Source organism: Capra hircus, chromosome 3 (assembly GCF_001704415.2).
Source record: "Capra hircus breed San Clemente chromosome 3, ASM170441v1, whole genome shotgun sequence".
NCBI lineage: Eukaryota > Metazoa > Chordata > Mammalia > Artiodactyla > Bovidae > Capra > Capra hircus.
Window position 1 is genome coordinate 21,875,470 of NC_030810.1, and position 15,596 is coordinate 21,891,065.

General features: G+C 39.4%; 1 protein-coding gene across 2 annotated transcripts in view; it reads right to left on the reverse strand.

Moving 5' to 3' along the window:
* STIL (SCL/TAL1 interrupting locus) overlaps positions 1 to 15,354 on the reverse strand; it is a 54,460-nt gene extending 39,106 nt beyond the window's left edge. The window contains exons 1-6 of one of the 2 annotated variants that reach the window (XM_005678453.3): positions 15,186 to 15,354; positions 9,870 to 9,956; positions 6,490 to 6,597; positions 4,335 to 4,447; positions 2,924 to 3,111; positions 1,868 to 2,115 (exon numbers count right to left, since the gene is read on the reverse strand). In XM_005678453.3, the coding sequence (XP_005678510.2) occupies positions 1,868 to 2,115; positions 2,924 to 3,111; positions 4,335 to 4,447; positions 6,490 to 6,597; positions 9,870 to 9,913 (701 nt within the window). In that variant the 5' untranslated portion in view covers positions 9,914 to 9,956; positions 15,186 to 15,354. The remainder of the gene's footprint in view (positions 1 to 1,867; positions 2,116 to 2,923; positions 3,112 to 4,334; positions 4,448 to 6,489; positions 6,598 to 9,869; positions 9,957 to 15,185) is intronic. The other variant, XM_005678454.3, reaches the window with a different exon arrangement.

Here is a 15,596-nt window from a genome sequence, read left to right on the forward strand (position 1 = left end):
CTCCAGCAATTCCAAGGACAAAATAGGACAGATTTAATATCTTAAAATTTCTATCTATTAAAATGGTCAATAAAGATTACACATCTTTTGAAAAAGCTTGCTCTGAAAGTGTCAACTTTTTAAAAATCAAAAGTATTAAAATCAAGGCTGACAATTTCAGAACCAAATAGGTTTCCCTGCGAGAAATGAACTTCCTATTGCTGGAATCGATCAAGCATCCAGGTGAACTGACAAGATTACAACAGATGTGACCTGTCAATGAAGGACACTGAATTAGGTGAGGGGTATTCAATCTTCCTAGTACTATATTCCTCCAACTGCTATCAAAGAATTTTGCAAATCATGATAGAACCCCAAAGCTCACTTTTCCCTAAAAGGACATTATACTACATTTATACTTTGTTATTGGACTTATTTACTGACAATAAGTTTTAAGAATATGATATCTACAGTACAATTGTCAAGAGTTAACTTCACTGTTGTGGGTTTAAAACACTAAAGTAAAAACAATTCCATTTGTGATGTAAAGTCTTGACAATACCACAGAAGATACATTTTATTGCTATAATAGCCTTATAACACAAAGATGATGAATGTATCAAACCATGATGATTAAGCCAGAGTTGGCAAGAGTTTTACATTAGTAAAATGACACACCTGCTTTGAGAGCTCTTCTGCCTTGACAGCCTGATAAATTCCTGCTTCACTACTACATGGACACAGATATTAAAGAAAATAAACTAATTTTTTGGTTAATTTTAACACACATTTCTGTGTCCCCATTGAGAAGCACTTTATTCCTCCAAGAGAATTTAAATGTTCAATTTAGTTCAAACAGTTAAAAATCACTATGACCTTTGACCATTCATTTTGGAACACTTTTTCCTTTGTGCCACTACAACCAGAAAGGTGCTCTGATCAGTGTGTAGGCATTTTCTTGCTATTTCAGGGACAGTCGGAGAAGAAAAACCTTTCTCTTATCTTTTTTTGAAGAGGCATTTTTGGTAGATGAGACTTGGAGTTGAGTTTACCTTGCCAAACAGTTTTAGCTCTGGAGACCTAACAGGAACTAGGGTGGAGTCAGTGGGAAAGGAAGCCAGAAAGGAATTGCTTAGACTTTAAAGCAGTGGATGCTTACATTGTCTGACCTAGGTCAGCAGACAATGGTTAAAGAAAGTGGATGAGGATTCAGGGAAGCAGCCCTGCTGAGGACCAGAATGCAAGCAATTTGGCATGCATTTCCTAAGAAACCAAGAGTGGTGGACAGGAGGCTAGAGAGGATGCTGCTGCAGCAATGTGAGGAAACTCCACCCTCAAGTGGTTGACAATTTAGTAGGCAAGAGTATTTAACATTTTAATTTAATTATCTCCTCTATCTGCTGTGCTCATTACCCACAAGTAAAACTGCATATTACAAATAATTCTCTAGCCTCCGTTAGGCTCATTATCAGGAAAATAATTAATTCAGCAAAAATTAACAATTTTAGGGACTTCCCTGGTGGTCTAGAAGCTAATACTCTAAACTTCCAACGCAGGGAGCCCGGGTTTGATCCCTCATCAGGAAACTAGATCCCACAAACTGCAACTAAGAGTTCGCATGACTCAACTAAAGATCCTTCCTGCTGCAACAAAGATCAAAGATCCCAGGAAAACTACCACCCGGCGTAGCCAAATAAACAAGTAAAAAAAATAAGCAATTAAAAAAAATTAGCCACTTTATCACCTTCCTTGGTTATTTCTCTAGCCATCAAGTATCAGGCATGTAAACTGACTGAACAATTATTTCATATTATGTGAATAACATGAAAATATACTAATGTGACCAATATTTAAAACTTTGGATGAATATGTCTTTTACTTTACTTACCCATATTTATAGGTACCTTGAACTTGAGAAATATTCAGATTACTGCTCAAATTTCTTGCTAGAGCTGTTGGAATGATGGGGATGGGTTTAACAGGTGTGCACTTAAAGGTGTTTGCTAGAGTTACTGCTGCCCAATCCAAGTCGAAATCCACAGTGTCCAGACTCTCCCTGGAAGTGATGTGAGCTCTCAGGGCAAGTAGTTTTCCACAGTCCAAGGACTCTTTGCTACACACATGATGCTGTAGAGCCTGAGGAATCGACATCACACGATTATTTTAAAATTTTGAAATCTGTACACATCTCTAAAGAATTTGTTTCATATATCTCGCATTAACAAAAAAATTTCTGATTTGCAATATTTCAATTCTCTTACTTCTTCCATGTGACCAGAAGGTTACATGAAAAACAATGTTAAATCAAATAAGATTTACTATACTGTACAAGATTTTCTATACTCCATCTATATAAAGAAGTCCATTCCTCTTTGATTATGTTCTTATTACCCCAAATGGTCAAGTTGGTTCTTCCTCTGTAGTTGCTCATGTACACTGTCCTTTCTGGTCTCACTGCTACTATAGGCAAATACATCCCTGACTATTGCAAGGCCTAACTATTCTGACTCTATTCAGCCTGCCCTACCACATTAATCATCCTTGATTTAACAGTATTTCCTTTTCAGAAATTTTCAATGAAAAACACAGCCCATTAGACAAAGTTAAAATTCCTTAGCTTGGCCAGACAAGGCTCTCTCTGATCTAGACACACTAGTTCTGAAGTGTGACTGCCCACAAGTCCAGCAAAAATCTCCACCCTCAATGTTATCCTTTGTACTTTGCTACCTTAGTTACGTTGCTTCCTCTTCCAGAATGCTACCCATATTATCCAACTACAATTTCCATCCTCAGAAACTATAGTTAATTGCATTTTAGGTCAACAATCATTTAGTCAAAAATTTTATGAATATCTATTAAATATGGGTTTATTAAAATATAACACAGTACACATAATTTGATTCTTTGCTGAATTAGGAATAATCACATTATCAACAAATCTTACCTTGAAAGCTGAATTAAAGTCATCTGCATTGTGAATTATTATTTCTCTTGAACAAAGTCCTTGAGTATGAATTTTGCATGGGATTACAAAGTCCCCAGGAAGAGAAGCAGTAGGGATTCTCTCCAATAATTCAGGTACCTCTCGACCAGGATCAAAACGATCTATTGTCAATGTCACACTTTCTTCATCTGTAGAACAAAACAGCAGTTATTATGTGTGCATGCATGCTCAGTCACTAAGTCGCGTCTGACTCTTTGTGACCGCATGAACTGTAGCCTGCTAGGATCCCCTGTCCATGGGATTTCCCAGGCAAGAATACTGGAGTGGGTTGCCACTTCCTCCTCCAGGGCATCTTCCCAACCCAAGGACTGAACCTATGTCTCCTGCACTGGCAGGCGGGTTCTTTACCACTGAGCCACCAGGGAAGCCCAGCAGTTATTAATTAGAATGCCAATTATGAAATGTGACATCAACCAAGCAAGCCCAGATTATAGGAAAGCATTTTGTTCATACTAAGAGTACATTAAACTCTTATTACTTCTTGGAAGAAAAGTTAAGACCAACCTAGATAGTATATTCAAAAGCAGAGACATTACTTTGCCAACTAAGGTCCGTCTAGTCAAGGCTATGGTTTTTCCTGTGGTCATGTATGGATGTGAGAGTTGGACTGTGAAGAAGGCTGAGTGCCAAAGAATTGATGCTTTTGAACTGTGGTGTTGGAGAAGACACTTGAGAGTCCCTTGGACTGCAAGGAGATCCAACCAGTCCATTCTGAAGGAGATCAGCCCTGGGTGTTCTTTGGAAGGAATGATGCTAAAGCTGAAACTCCAGTACTTTGGCCACCTCATGAGAAGAGTTGACTCATTGGAAAAGACTCTGATGCTGGGAGGGATTGGGGGCAGGAGGAGAAGGGGACGACCGAGGATGAGATGGCTGGATGGCATCACGGACTCGATGGACATGAGTCTGAGTGAACTCCGGGAGATGGTGATGGACAGGGAGGCCTGGCGTGCTGCGATTCATGGGGTTGCAAAGAGTCGGACACGACTGAGCGAATGAACTGAAACTCTGATTTTAAATTTTTAAAAAAAAAATTTTTTTTAACTTTTTATTTGGTATTGTGGTATAGCTGATTAACAAGTAATGTGATAGTTTCAGGTGAATAGCATAGGGACTCAGCCATAAATATATATATGTAAACTCTCATTTAAAAAAAATAACTTGCATATATATTCATCAACATGACCAGACTGCAACGTCTATGATAAGCAGTGTCAACTTTAACTCATCTTCCTAACACTGGTATACAGCAAAAAAAGAAAAAATGGTCAAAGTGTATTACAATAATTGGCTGAAGCAATAAACACAGAGTCTATTATAGTCATAAAAATAATTTTTCAAAGTATGTTACCTTCATCTACTGTGAGAGAACCAAGCAAAAAGCATGGCAAGTTGTTTTTATTCTGTTTAGCATGACGACAAGCAAGTCGGATGGTCTTTTCAGTTACCACAAGCCTTGGATTTCTGAAAAATAAAAAGCCTTTTATGAATGTGATGGATCTGACAGCCTAAAAAATCTTTATGTCATGAAATGTTGCCTAAGGTACTATATATATATCTTTTAAAATTTACAGAAAGATCACTGCTGGGAAATCCTACGGTCAAAGGCAAGTTGTAAGGAGGGCTGCCTAGAAAGCAAAACTGCAATAAGCAGACACTAAAATTACAGTTATTCTTGAGGCATTTGCTTAATTTTATGAACCACAGCAAAGATCAAGAAACTATGAGGTCTCCTATTCTTGTAAATAAACTTTGATTGAAATAGTCACATCCATTTATTTACATATTATCTATGAACTTGTTACCAGCATTGCTGAATATAAAATGTAAATACAATTCACATGCTTAAATATCAAAAGGACTCTAAAATATGAACAAGGAACAAGATACTATTAAAAAAGACGAAATTTATTATTCTATAAACTGTGTGTATATATATTATAAATTACCTTTCACATGTATAGTATATACATTTAAAAACCTAAATGAACAGGTTAGATGGCAACTAATAAGTAGCACAGCTAAAGAGTAAATTAGGAGAGCTGAAGAACAAAAGAAATACTCAAAACGTAGCACAGAAAGATAGCAATAGAAAACACAGGTTAAGAGACATGCAGAAAAGAATCAACAGGTCTAACAAATATTTAACGGAACTTCCACAAGATACTGTTTAAAAAATTATTTATAGTAATCATTGCCTTACATATTCAGTGATATCACCCTTCTCTGCCAACTAGTTTAAAACTTAAAAACTTTTTGACATGTAATTTCCTTTAGTTCCTCTATTCAGTTGATCACCAAATGCTATAAAATGTTTCTTCAAAACACCTTGTTTCATCCTTTCCTCTTGGTCTCAATGCTGCTACACTGCTCTAAACCCTTATAATACCTAACATTTATGCCCTCTTATGCCCAAGCATTGTGCCAACTGCTGCTTTAAAACCTGTCTCATTTAATACTTATAAGAGTGCTATGAAACAAGTGTCATATTCCCATTTTATTTTAGTTCATTTTTGGCTGCATCAGTCTTTGTTGGGTTTTTTGCACTGGCTTTCTCTAGCTGTGGTGAGTAGAAGCCACTCTTCTTGGCAGTACATGGGCTTCCCACTGCGGCAGCCTCTCTGCTGCAGGGCACAGGCTCCAGGCGTGCGGGCTTCAGTTGCTGCAGCACACAGGCTTGTGGGCCCTACAGCATGGGTTCAGCAGCTGTGGCGCACAGGCTTAGTTGTTTTGCGGCATATTGAATCTTCCCGGATCAGGGATTGAAACCCTGTCCCCTGCATTGGCAGGCAGGTTCCCATCCACTGAGCTACCAGGGAAGTCCCCCATTTTATAAATAAGGAAACTGATTCTTGGCAACTTTACTAAGGTCACTTAAAAAGGAAGGGTAAATCAGGATCTGACCCTCCAGGAAGTCTGACTCTAGTTTAATACCTTAAACCACTATAGTGTAAATCTGTATCACTTAGATAACAGACAACCATCTCCCACTTAGAGCTGACTCTAAGCTCTCCCTGCTATGATCTATTCTTCTTAGAACTCTGCTTTTAACAAGTAACTCTCTTACATACAATATCTCAATGGATCTCTGTTTTCTATTACTTGAAGCCTAAGCTTCTATGTCTGTCTTTCACAATCCTGGTCATAACTCTAATATTTTACACTCGTTTTAAATGGTCTATTCTCTCAAAATCAGTTCAATTTTCTCAATGTTATTCAAATACCATGCTGAAGTATGATGAAAAACTCAGTTTTTATTATATTTTGCCTCTTGAAGTCCTATAATACTTAGAACCTTAGATTTACAGAATATTTTAACTGTGAAATTAGGACTACTTCTCAAAATCATAAGGAACAGGTTTAAGAAGAAGCAGAAAGAATATTTTGCCTCAAAGGAGCCTAGGTGGAAACATTAAAAAAATAACTATTCATAGTAACCACTGCCTTACATATTCTTTAGATTCCTGTTTATACTGGTTTAATTTGAAAACAGAAGCATCTTATACCTGTAGTAACGGAGATGTAAGTAGATGAAATCTCCAATTGGCACTGGGTTCCAAAGTGCACATTTTGATGGAGGAAAATAGAAAGGCACCATCCTGCTTGAAGAAAATCTAAAAAAAAAAAAAAAAAAAACCAAAGCACAATGAGAAACAGACAAATCTTACAAGAAACAGTTTAAATAACAGGGCTTTTCTGATTGCTTTTGTAACTTTAGAAGATTTGAAAAACATTTTTAAAAAGTAAAAGAAAAATCTCTTGTAACTCTACTATCAAGAGAATAAACACTCAAAAGTTACATCCTTTTTTTCCTATTCACATATACATTTATATACACATGAGCGTTTTAAAAAAGAACTGAGTATAAATTCTATAAAATCTTTAAGTAACAGAAAATGAATATAAACAGTGAATTTAAATTTTAAATTAATATCTGTCTTTCTGAACTAATTTCAGGGAAACACAAAAAATTTTGAAAAACACAAAACCTTTTCAGGGCTTTCAAACTTGGTATTTTAGGCCCTGTCACATGAGGTCTTTTCTTTTTGCAGCATCACATGGCATGCGTGATCTTAGTTCCCTGACCAGTGATTGAACCTGTGCCTCCTACAGTGGAGTCTCAACCACTGGACTTCCAGGGAAGTCCCACACATAAGTTTAACTACCGAAGCATCAGAAAAACATCAATAATTCCTCAACAAAGATCATGCAGGCAACATAAAGCAATGTTAAATCATATAGGGTAGCATCACAGAGTTTTTATTTTGTATAAGTGAGTAATTTGAGAAAACTACAATAAGAAAAATAATGCAAAGAAAGGACTAGGAGAGAATATCAGCTAAAGTCACATGTAATGAAAGCAAGAAAGCTCTGCAGTGAGCTACCTACAAAAGTGCATTTGCATGGTGGTAGACTATTAGATAGTTGAATTGAAAAAATATTTATCATATCACACACTAAGAATATCTTGTTCTAGATCTTGCTTTCATTTATCGCCTGATAAAACTTACCAACTAAAATACGGGTCCCAGTCATCTGCTATGATGATCCACAGATCATCATAGATCCACAGATTATCTGCTATGTACCAGGCATCCTACTGGGCACTTTACATGTACAATATTTCTCACTAAAACTGTTTCTGAAACACTTTATTGTCCACTTCAGAGATAACAAACTCCAACTTCTACAACTTGATGCAACGACTAAGCAGCAGAGCTGGAACCCGTATCTAAGTGCGGCTGATTTCAAAGCTTGTACTACTCGAAGCTGAATGATGTGATGCTTTAGACCATGGTTCAGTCTGGCTCTACCACAGTCTTAGCTATGTGCTTGCAAATCTTTATAAGGATTTTTAATCTCTCTTTATTTGAAATAAAGACACAATCTGAAATTAAGAAATTTGTTCAAAGCCACAAAGGTAGTTAAGTGACAAATTGTCAATTTATCTATGTCTCTACATCTAATATAGTTATTATTTACCAGTTGGTGAGAAGAAGAGTGATTTAAGGGTTAAAAGCAAAGCCTGGCTATCAGCTGCTTAGGTCTTTGATTTTCGAACCTGGCTTCAAAATTTGCTGGCTGTGTGACCATGATCAAATCAATGTCTCTGTGCCTGAGTTTCTTCAGCTGTTAAACAAAATAATATCAGTATCTCCTGGGAGAGTTATAGTGAATACTTATTTAATGAGTCAATATATATAAAATGCTGAGAAAAAAATCCTGGCTTACAGTAAGTGCTCAATGTTAGCTATTTCGTTTTGTTATGAGTAGTCCATTTCTTTTCGCTGTAAGTAGTAGTGCAGGTTTAAAATCCAACCTGCACTCCTTCAGGTTTACTTCCTTATAGGGCACAGTAGAAATCATTTCAGCTTTAAATACTGGCTATACCAGTTACCAACTGTATAACTGTGGGTTGGTTAAGATCTCTATGCTAGTTTCCTAGCATAGAAAAAAAAAGAGGGGGATAATAATAGTACCCATTCCTCATTTGTTGTGACGATTAAATAAAAATAATGCATGCAAAGTGCCTATTAGCACAGAACCTGGTTTTATTAATTTTTTCCTTAGTCTAAAGTATACAGCGAGATAGACTTGAGAGGCAAGAAAGATAAAAACACCTTGAAACTGGGTGCAAAGTTCTGCATGTATGTATAAAAGTACTTTTCCTTAGGGAATGAAATTCATGGCTATTAGACATTCAAAGGGGTTTGTAAACAAAAATAATTCAAAACTGCTGCCCCAAAAGCCCACAGATTACAGAGTTCAATAAATGAACTAAAATCTAGAGTTGTATATGCCAGGAATTATCAATTTAAATCACAAGAGTATATTATTTCCCCTAGAATGTAAGGAATGGATTTGACCCAATAATAAAATTAAAGAGAAGAACAAAGGCTGATAGAGTTTCAAAGAATAAGAGGTAGCAACAGGAGAGAACAGAAGGGCCAAAGTTAAGCAAAAGGAATATGATAGCCTCTTTGGGTCATGTTTCCCGTTGTCTTCAGCAAGAACATCTGCCACAAAGAAAAATAACACAGAGAATAAAGGTAACTCATGGATGCAATTCTAGTTAGGAAGAAAAGAAATTTACATGTCAGCAATAATTGTTCTTCTCAAGGGGGAAAAGAGAACAATAAATGATCCAAAGAGCCAAATAACTCAAGCCTTTTGCCTGCTCCTCAAAGTAGTGACACACTGAGAAAATTAGGAGACAGGTGGCAAGCTCCTCCTCCTTATACCACACTGAGTGGGAAAAGGCTTACGTACATTCAGTGTGAAATTTTTCCCATCAAATAATTAGAGTTTATAAGAGGGAAGGAACTCAACTGCTTTCCCACTTGTCTAGGATGTAAATAAATATGTATGTGATCTTTAGCCTCAAAAGTTCAGGTACTATTTTTCATCAATACAAAGACCCTCTGTGAAACTAAAATAAGCAAAGGAGGAAATGAGACCAAGATTTACTGAGTGCCTACAATGTCCCAGACCCTTTAGTTTAGCAGTCTTATTTAACCCTCACAATAACCTTCTGATAGAGATTACTGTCCCCAGTTTACAGATGAGGAAATTGAAGCTGCCACTGCTACTGCTAAGTCGCTTCAGTCGTGTCTGACTCTGCGCGACCCCAAGGACGGCAGCCCACCAGGCTCCCCCGTCCCTGGGATTCTCCAGGCAAGAACACTGGAGTGGGATGCCATTTCCTTCTCCAAATTGAAGCTTAGAGAAGTTAAATAACTTGATCATGGTCACCCACCTAATAAATGGTAAAACTGGGATATGGACCCAGATTTTCCTGATTCTAAAGATTATTTTTTCTCCTCTCTTCCAACCCAAGTTATGTGACTAACTGTGAAAAGCACATTCTGTAAAAATATTTCTATACCTGGTATTCATCTGGGGCCCTGCAAGAGGATATGTAGACTCCATGATAGCTGGTGAATGATTTATTCAACTTCACATGCTCAGGAACCTAAAGAAATAAAGAGAATATTACTAATGAGTGACATAAACAAAAAAATTAAAAGAAACATGATTTAACCACATATTAGCAAAATAACAGACAAAATTAGGTTACTTATATGAAGTGTCTTCATCCATAGGTGAATAAGATAAAGTGCTTATGGATTCTGATCACTTTCATACTTTATAGTACTCTGACTGTAAATTAATGTTAATATTTATTCTAGGCAGCAAATCCTACCAACTATTTATTTATTAAGATTCTGCCCCAAGATCCTTGTATTAATTTAGTGAGCTGGGTAGGGCAGGTAGTATTTAATATATGAGATTTTAACCAAAAGTTTCATAATAGTCAGAAAACCACAAAGCAGCAAATAGGAACAATTTGGGCTATTTATTCGGTCTATAATAAAGTCAACAATTTTCAAGCTTGTGGAGATAGGAGACAAATACTGCATACCCACAAACTAACTTATATTAGTGCCATGTCAGTGGTCTCTTCTTGGCTCCTCATGCATTCTCTGGGCGATCTCATCCACTCCCATTGCTTCCGAAGCAAACACAGCAAACTTTCAGTTTCTGCCTCTCTTCTAAGTTTCAAGTCTGTATTTCTAATTGCCTACTGGATGCTTGTTGCTGTTTAGTCACTAACTCATGTCTGACTCTTTGCAACCCTGTAGACTCTAGCGAGATTTCCCAGGCAAGAACACTGGAGTAGGTCCCCATTTCTTTCTCCAGGGGATCTTCCCCACCCAGGAATGGAACCCTAGGTCTCCTGCATTGCAGGCAGATTCTTTACCACTGAGCCACTGGAAAGTCCTACCCATTGGATATCTACCTCTAAATATTATAAAAGCAAAATACATATCTCAAAGTCCTTTCTTTATAGCTCATTATTTGCTATGTTCTTTTATCAAAGCTTATAGTTAGAATCTATAGGCCCTGTGTATTCTACTTCAATTCTAACAAAAAAGAATTGTTTAAAAGCAAGGAATGCGAGAGTTATTCATGCTGGTGAAGAAGTCATTCAGAAAATTTTTTTAGTTAAAGTCACAATCTGGAAATATTTACAAAAACCAAATCCTATTTAAAGTGCCCTTGTAAGGTTGATAAAAAGTCCCTCTTAGAGGTATCTGGACTTCATGCAGCTTCTATGGAATGCATGTTTTAAACTTTAAAGTCCTTCTATGCTACCTGGTTGTCATGGACAACAATATTCAGATTGATAGCTGTAACTTTCAGAATTAATAAAGTGCCATTTTTCTTTATTAAACAAAAGAGTCTTAAAACTCCTTATTTGTCTGTTCTTTCTTTACCCATTAAGATAAATCAAAAATGTTGACCTATTATTTCTCATTTCAAAAAAACTGATAGGAGTTAATTGACAGTAACACACAAGCAACTAAAGCTAGTGTAGTGAAAGTAAAATCATGTAACACCTACACCTAGCAAAACATATTCTCCCTGGATAATGGCATAGTTGTGTATCAAATGGAAACCATCAAGTCATCCTTATCTCTCCTTTCTCCCTCTTCCCCAATATAAACTGTCTTTCTATCTCCACTAACTCAGTTCCTGACTTTATTAGCTCTCACCAGACTTACTGAAAAGTCTCCACAGTGCTACCAGAAGGGCTGCCTTTGTGCCCAGTGAAAAAGGGTTGAAAAGCATTAGTTGCTCAGTTCAGTTCATTGCAGTTCAGTCGCTCAGTCGTGTCCGACTCTTTGCGACCCCATGCATCGCAGCACGCCAGGCCTCCCTGTCCATCACCATCTCCCGGAGTTCACGCAGACTCACGTCCATCGAGTCCGTGATGCCATCCAGCCATCTCATCCTCTGTCATCCCCTTCTCTTCCTGCCCCCAATCCCTCCCAGCATCAGAGTCTTTTCCAATGAGTCAACTCTTCGCATGAGGTAGCCAAAATACTGGAGCTTCAGTTATAGCATCATTCCTTCCAAAGAAATCTCAGGGCTGATCTCCTTCAGAATGGACTGCTTAGATCTCCTTGCAGTCCAAGAGACTCTCAAGAGTCTTCTCCAACACCACAGTTCAAAAGCATCAATTCTTCAGTGCTCAGCCTTCTTCATAGTCCAACTCTCACATCCATACATGACCACAGGAAAAACCATAGCCTTGACTAGACGGACCTTAGTTGGCAAAGTAATGTCTCTGCTTTTCAATATGCTATCTAGGTTGGTCATAACTTTTCTTCCAGGGAGTAAGCGTCTTTTAATTTCATGGCTGCAGTCACCATCTGCAGTGATTTTGGAGCCCCCAAAAATAAAGTCTGACACTCTTTCCACTGTTTCCCCATCTATTTCTCATGAAGTGATGGGACCAGGTGCCATGATCTTCGTTTTCTGAATGTTGAGCTTTAAGCTAACTTTTTCACTCTCCTCTTTCACTTTCATCGAGAGGCTTTTTAGCTCCTCTTCACTTTCTGCCATAAGGGTGGTGTCATCTGCATATCTGAGGTTATTGATATTTCTCCGGGCAATCTTGATTCCAGCTTGTGTTTCTTCCAGTCCAGCGTTTCTCATGATGTATTCTGCATAGAAGTCAAATAAGCAGGGTGACAATATACACCCTGGACGTACTCCTTTTCCTACTTGGAACCAGTCTGTTGTTCCATGTCTAGTTCTAACTGTTGCTTCCTAACCTGCATACAGATTTCTCAAAAGGCAGGTCAGGTGGTCTGGTATTCCCATCTCTTGAAGAATTTTCCACAGTTTATTGCGATCCACACAGTCAAAGGCTCTGGCATAGTCAATAAAGCAGAAATAGATGTTTTTCTGGAACTCTCTTGCTTTTTCCATGATCCAGCAGATGCTGGCAACTTGATCTCTGGTTCCTCTGCCTTTTCTAAAATCAGCTTGAACATCAGGAAGTTCACGGTTCATGTATTGCTGAAGCCTGGCTTGGAGAATTTTGAGTATTACTTTACTAGCATGTGAGATGAGTGCAACTGTGTGGTAGTTTGAGCATTCTTTTGCATTGCCTTTCTTTGGGATTAGAATGAAAACTGACCTTTTCCAGTCCTGTGGCCATTGCTGAGTTTTCCAAATTTGTTTGCATACTGAGTGCAGCACTTTCACAGCATCATCTTTCAGGATTTGAAACAGCTCACCTGGAATTCCATCACCTCCACTACCTTTGTTCATAGTGATGCTTTCTAAGGCCCACTTGACTTCACATTCCAGGATGTCTGGCTCTAGATGAGTGATCACACCATCGTGATTATCCGGGTTGTGAAGATCTGTTTTGTACAGTTCTGTGTATTCTTGCCACCTCTTCTTATTATCTTCTGCTTCTGTTAGGTCCATACCATTTCTGTCCTTTATTGAGCCCATCTTTGCATGAAATGTTCCCTTGGTATCTCTAATTTTCTTGAAGAGATCTCTAGTCTTTCCCATTCTGTTGTTTTCCTCTATTTCTTTGCATTGATCGCTGAAGAAGGCTTTCTTATCTCTCCTTGCTATTCTTTGGAACTCTGCATTCAGATGGGTATATCTTTCCTTTTCTCCTTTACTTTTCACTTCTCTTCTTTTCACAGCTATTTGTAAGGCCTCCCCAGTCAGCCATTTTGCTTTTTTGCATTTCTTTTCCACGGGGATGGTCTTGATCCCTGTCTCCTGTACAATGTCACGAAGCAGTCGTGTCCAACTCTTTGTGACCCTAAGGACTGTAGACAGCCAGGCTCCTCTGTCTATGGAATTCTCCAGGCAATAACACTAGAGTGGGTAGCCATTCCCTTCTCCCGGTGATCTTCATGATCCAGGGATCGAACCTGGGTCTCCTGTACTGCAGACAGATTCTTTACCATCTGAGCCACAGGGAATTATTGTTATATAAATCTGACAACGTTATTCTCTGGCTTAAAGAGTTGATGGCTCTTCTTTCAGATCAGTTCAGTTCAATCACTCAGTCATGTCCAACTCTGTGCGATCCCATGAGCTGCAGCACGCCAGGCCTCCCTGTCCATCACCAACTCCAGAAGTTCACCCAAACCCATGTCCATTGAGTTGGTGATGCCATCCAACCATCTCATCCTCTGTCGTCCCCTTCTCCTCCTGCCTTGAATCTTTCCCAGCATCAGGGTCTTTCCAATGAGTCAGCCCTTTGCATCAGGTGGCCAAAGTATTGGAGTTTCAGCTTCAACATCAGTCCTTCCAATGAATATTCAGGACTGATTTCCTTTAGGATGGACTGGCTGATCTCCTTGCAGTTCAAGGGACTCTCAAAGAGTCTTCTCCAGCACCACAATTCAAAAGCATCAATTCTTCAGCATTCAGTTTATGTCCTGTTTCAATGTCCATCCAATTGGTCAGTTGTGTCCGACTCTTTGTGACCCCCATGGACTAACCCACCAGGCTCTTCTGTCCATGGAATTCTTCAGGCAAGAACACTGGAGTGGGTTGCCATTCCCTTCTCCAGGGGATCCTCCCTGACCCTGGGGTTGAATCGTGTCTCCTGAATTGCAGGCAGACTTTTTACAGTCTGAGCCACCAGGGAAGCTCCAGCTCTTCTTTATGTACAGAACAAAGGACTTTCAGAACCTGGCCCCACCCTGTTATTCCACTCATCCCTTCACTCCTACATCACATTCAGTGGATACTGGCAGTATCCACGGACACCTACTGTCCCTTTTATTTGGAAGGCCCTGGTAAACCCTCATCCTTCACAATCCAATCCGAATATCAACTCCTCTGTGAAACCGTCTCCTAGATACCATGGTGGTGTTACTACCGACTGTGTTCACACCCACAGCATTTTCACGCTTTGTTATTTATAAATCACTTCCAGCCGACCACGAACTTTAAACGTTAACCGATCCCTTACTATGTAGCTGGAGAAGGAAATGGCAACCCACTCCAGTAATCTTGCCTGGAGAATTCCATGGACAGAGGAGCCTGGCAGGCTACAGTCCATGGGATTGCAGAGTCAGGCAAGATTGAGCAAGTATCACTCATTACTATGTAGCTGTCCGACCATACTGGGCTTCCGTCCAGACATTTTTACAGTAAAAACTTTATATGATAGCATGTTATCGATTGAAAACTTTGTTCACATACCTAAGTACAAATGATTCCCAAGGAATTCATTGTCCCGATTCCCTTTGCGTCATTAGTCCAGGCTCCTAGTCCGCTGAACCCAACATAGGCAGCAGAGTGTTGGCCACCCTCCTTCCCCCAGGCTCGCAGAGGCCCCTCGGGGGAACTGAAGCACAAAAACACTCACCGCAATCTCCTCCGAGTTGAGGTTTGTTTGCTGGTCCGGAACAGAGTCCAAGGAGAACCTCTGCCAACTCGCCCCGCCTCTGGGACGTTGAGGGTCGCGGGAACTGGGGCGGCAAATACAAGCTCGCGAAACCGAAGCCCGCGCCACGCCTGCTGACTGGTCGGAAGCCCAACCCATCAGGGAGAAGGGGCGGTGCCGGACTTGACACTCCCGGTCTCTGCGACGCTATGGTGCAATAGCCAATCAGCGCCCTGCACCGGTCCGACGCCGACCAATCCTAAACCTCCGTGGAGAAAGAGGGGCGCCAACCGCGCTCCAGGATCAGGTTCCGGAGGATTTAAACACTTCGATTTCGTCAACGGTTAAGTTCCGGGGTGGGGCGGGACTTGCCCACGCGCAATGAAAAAAGCC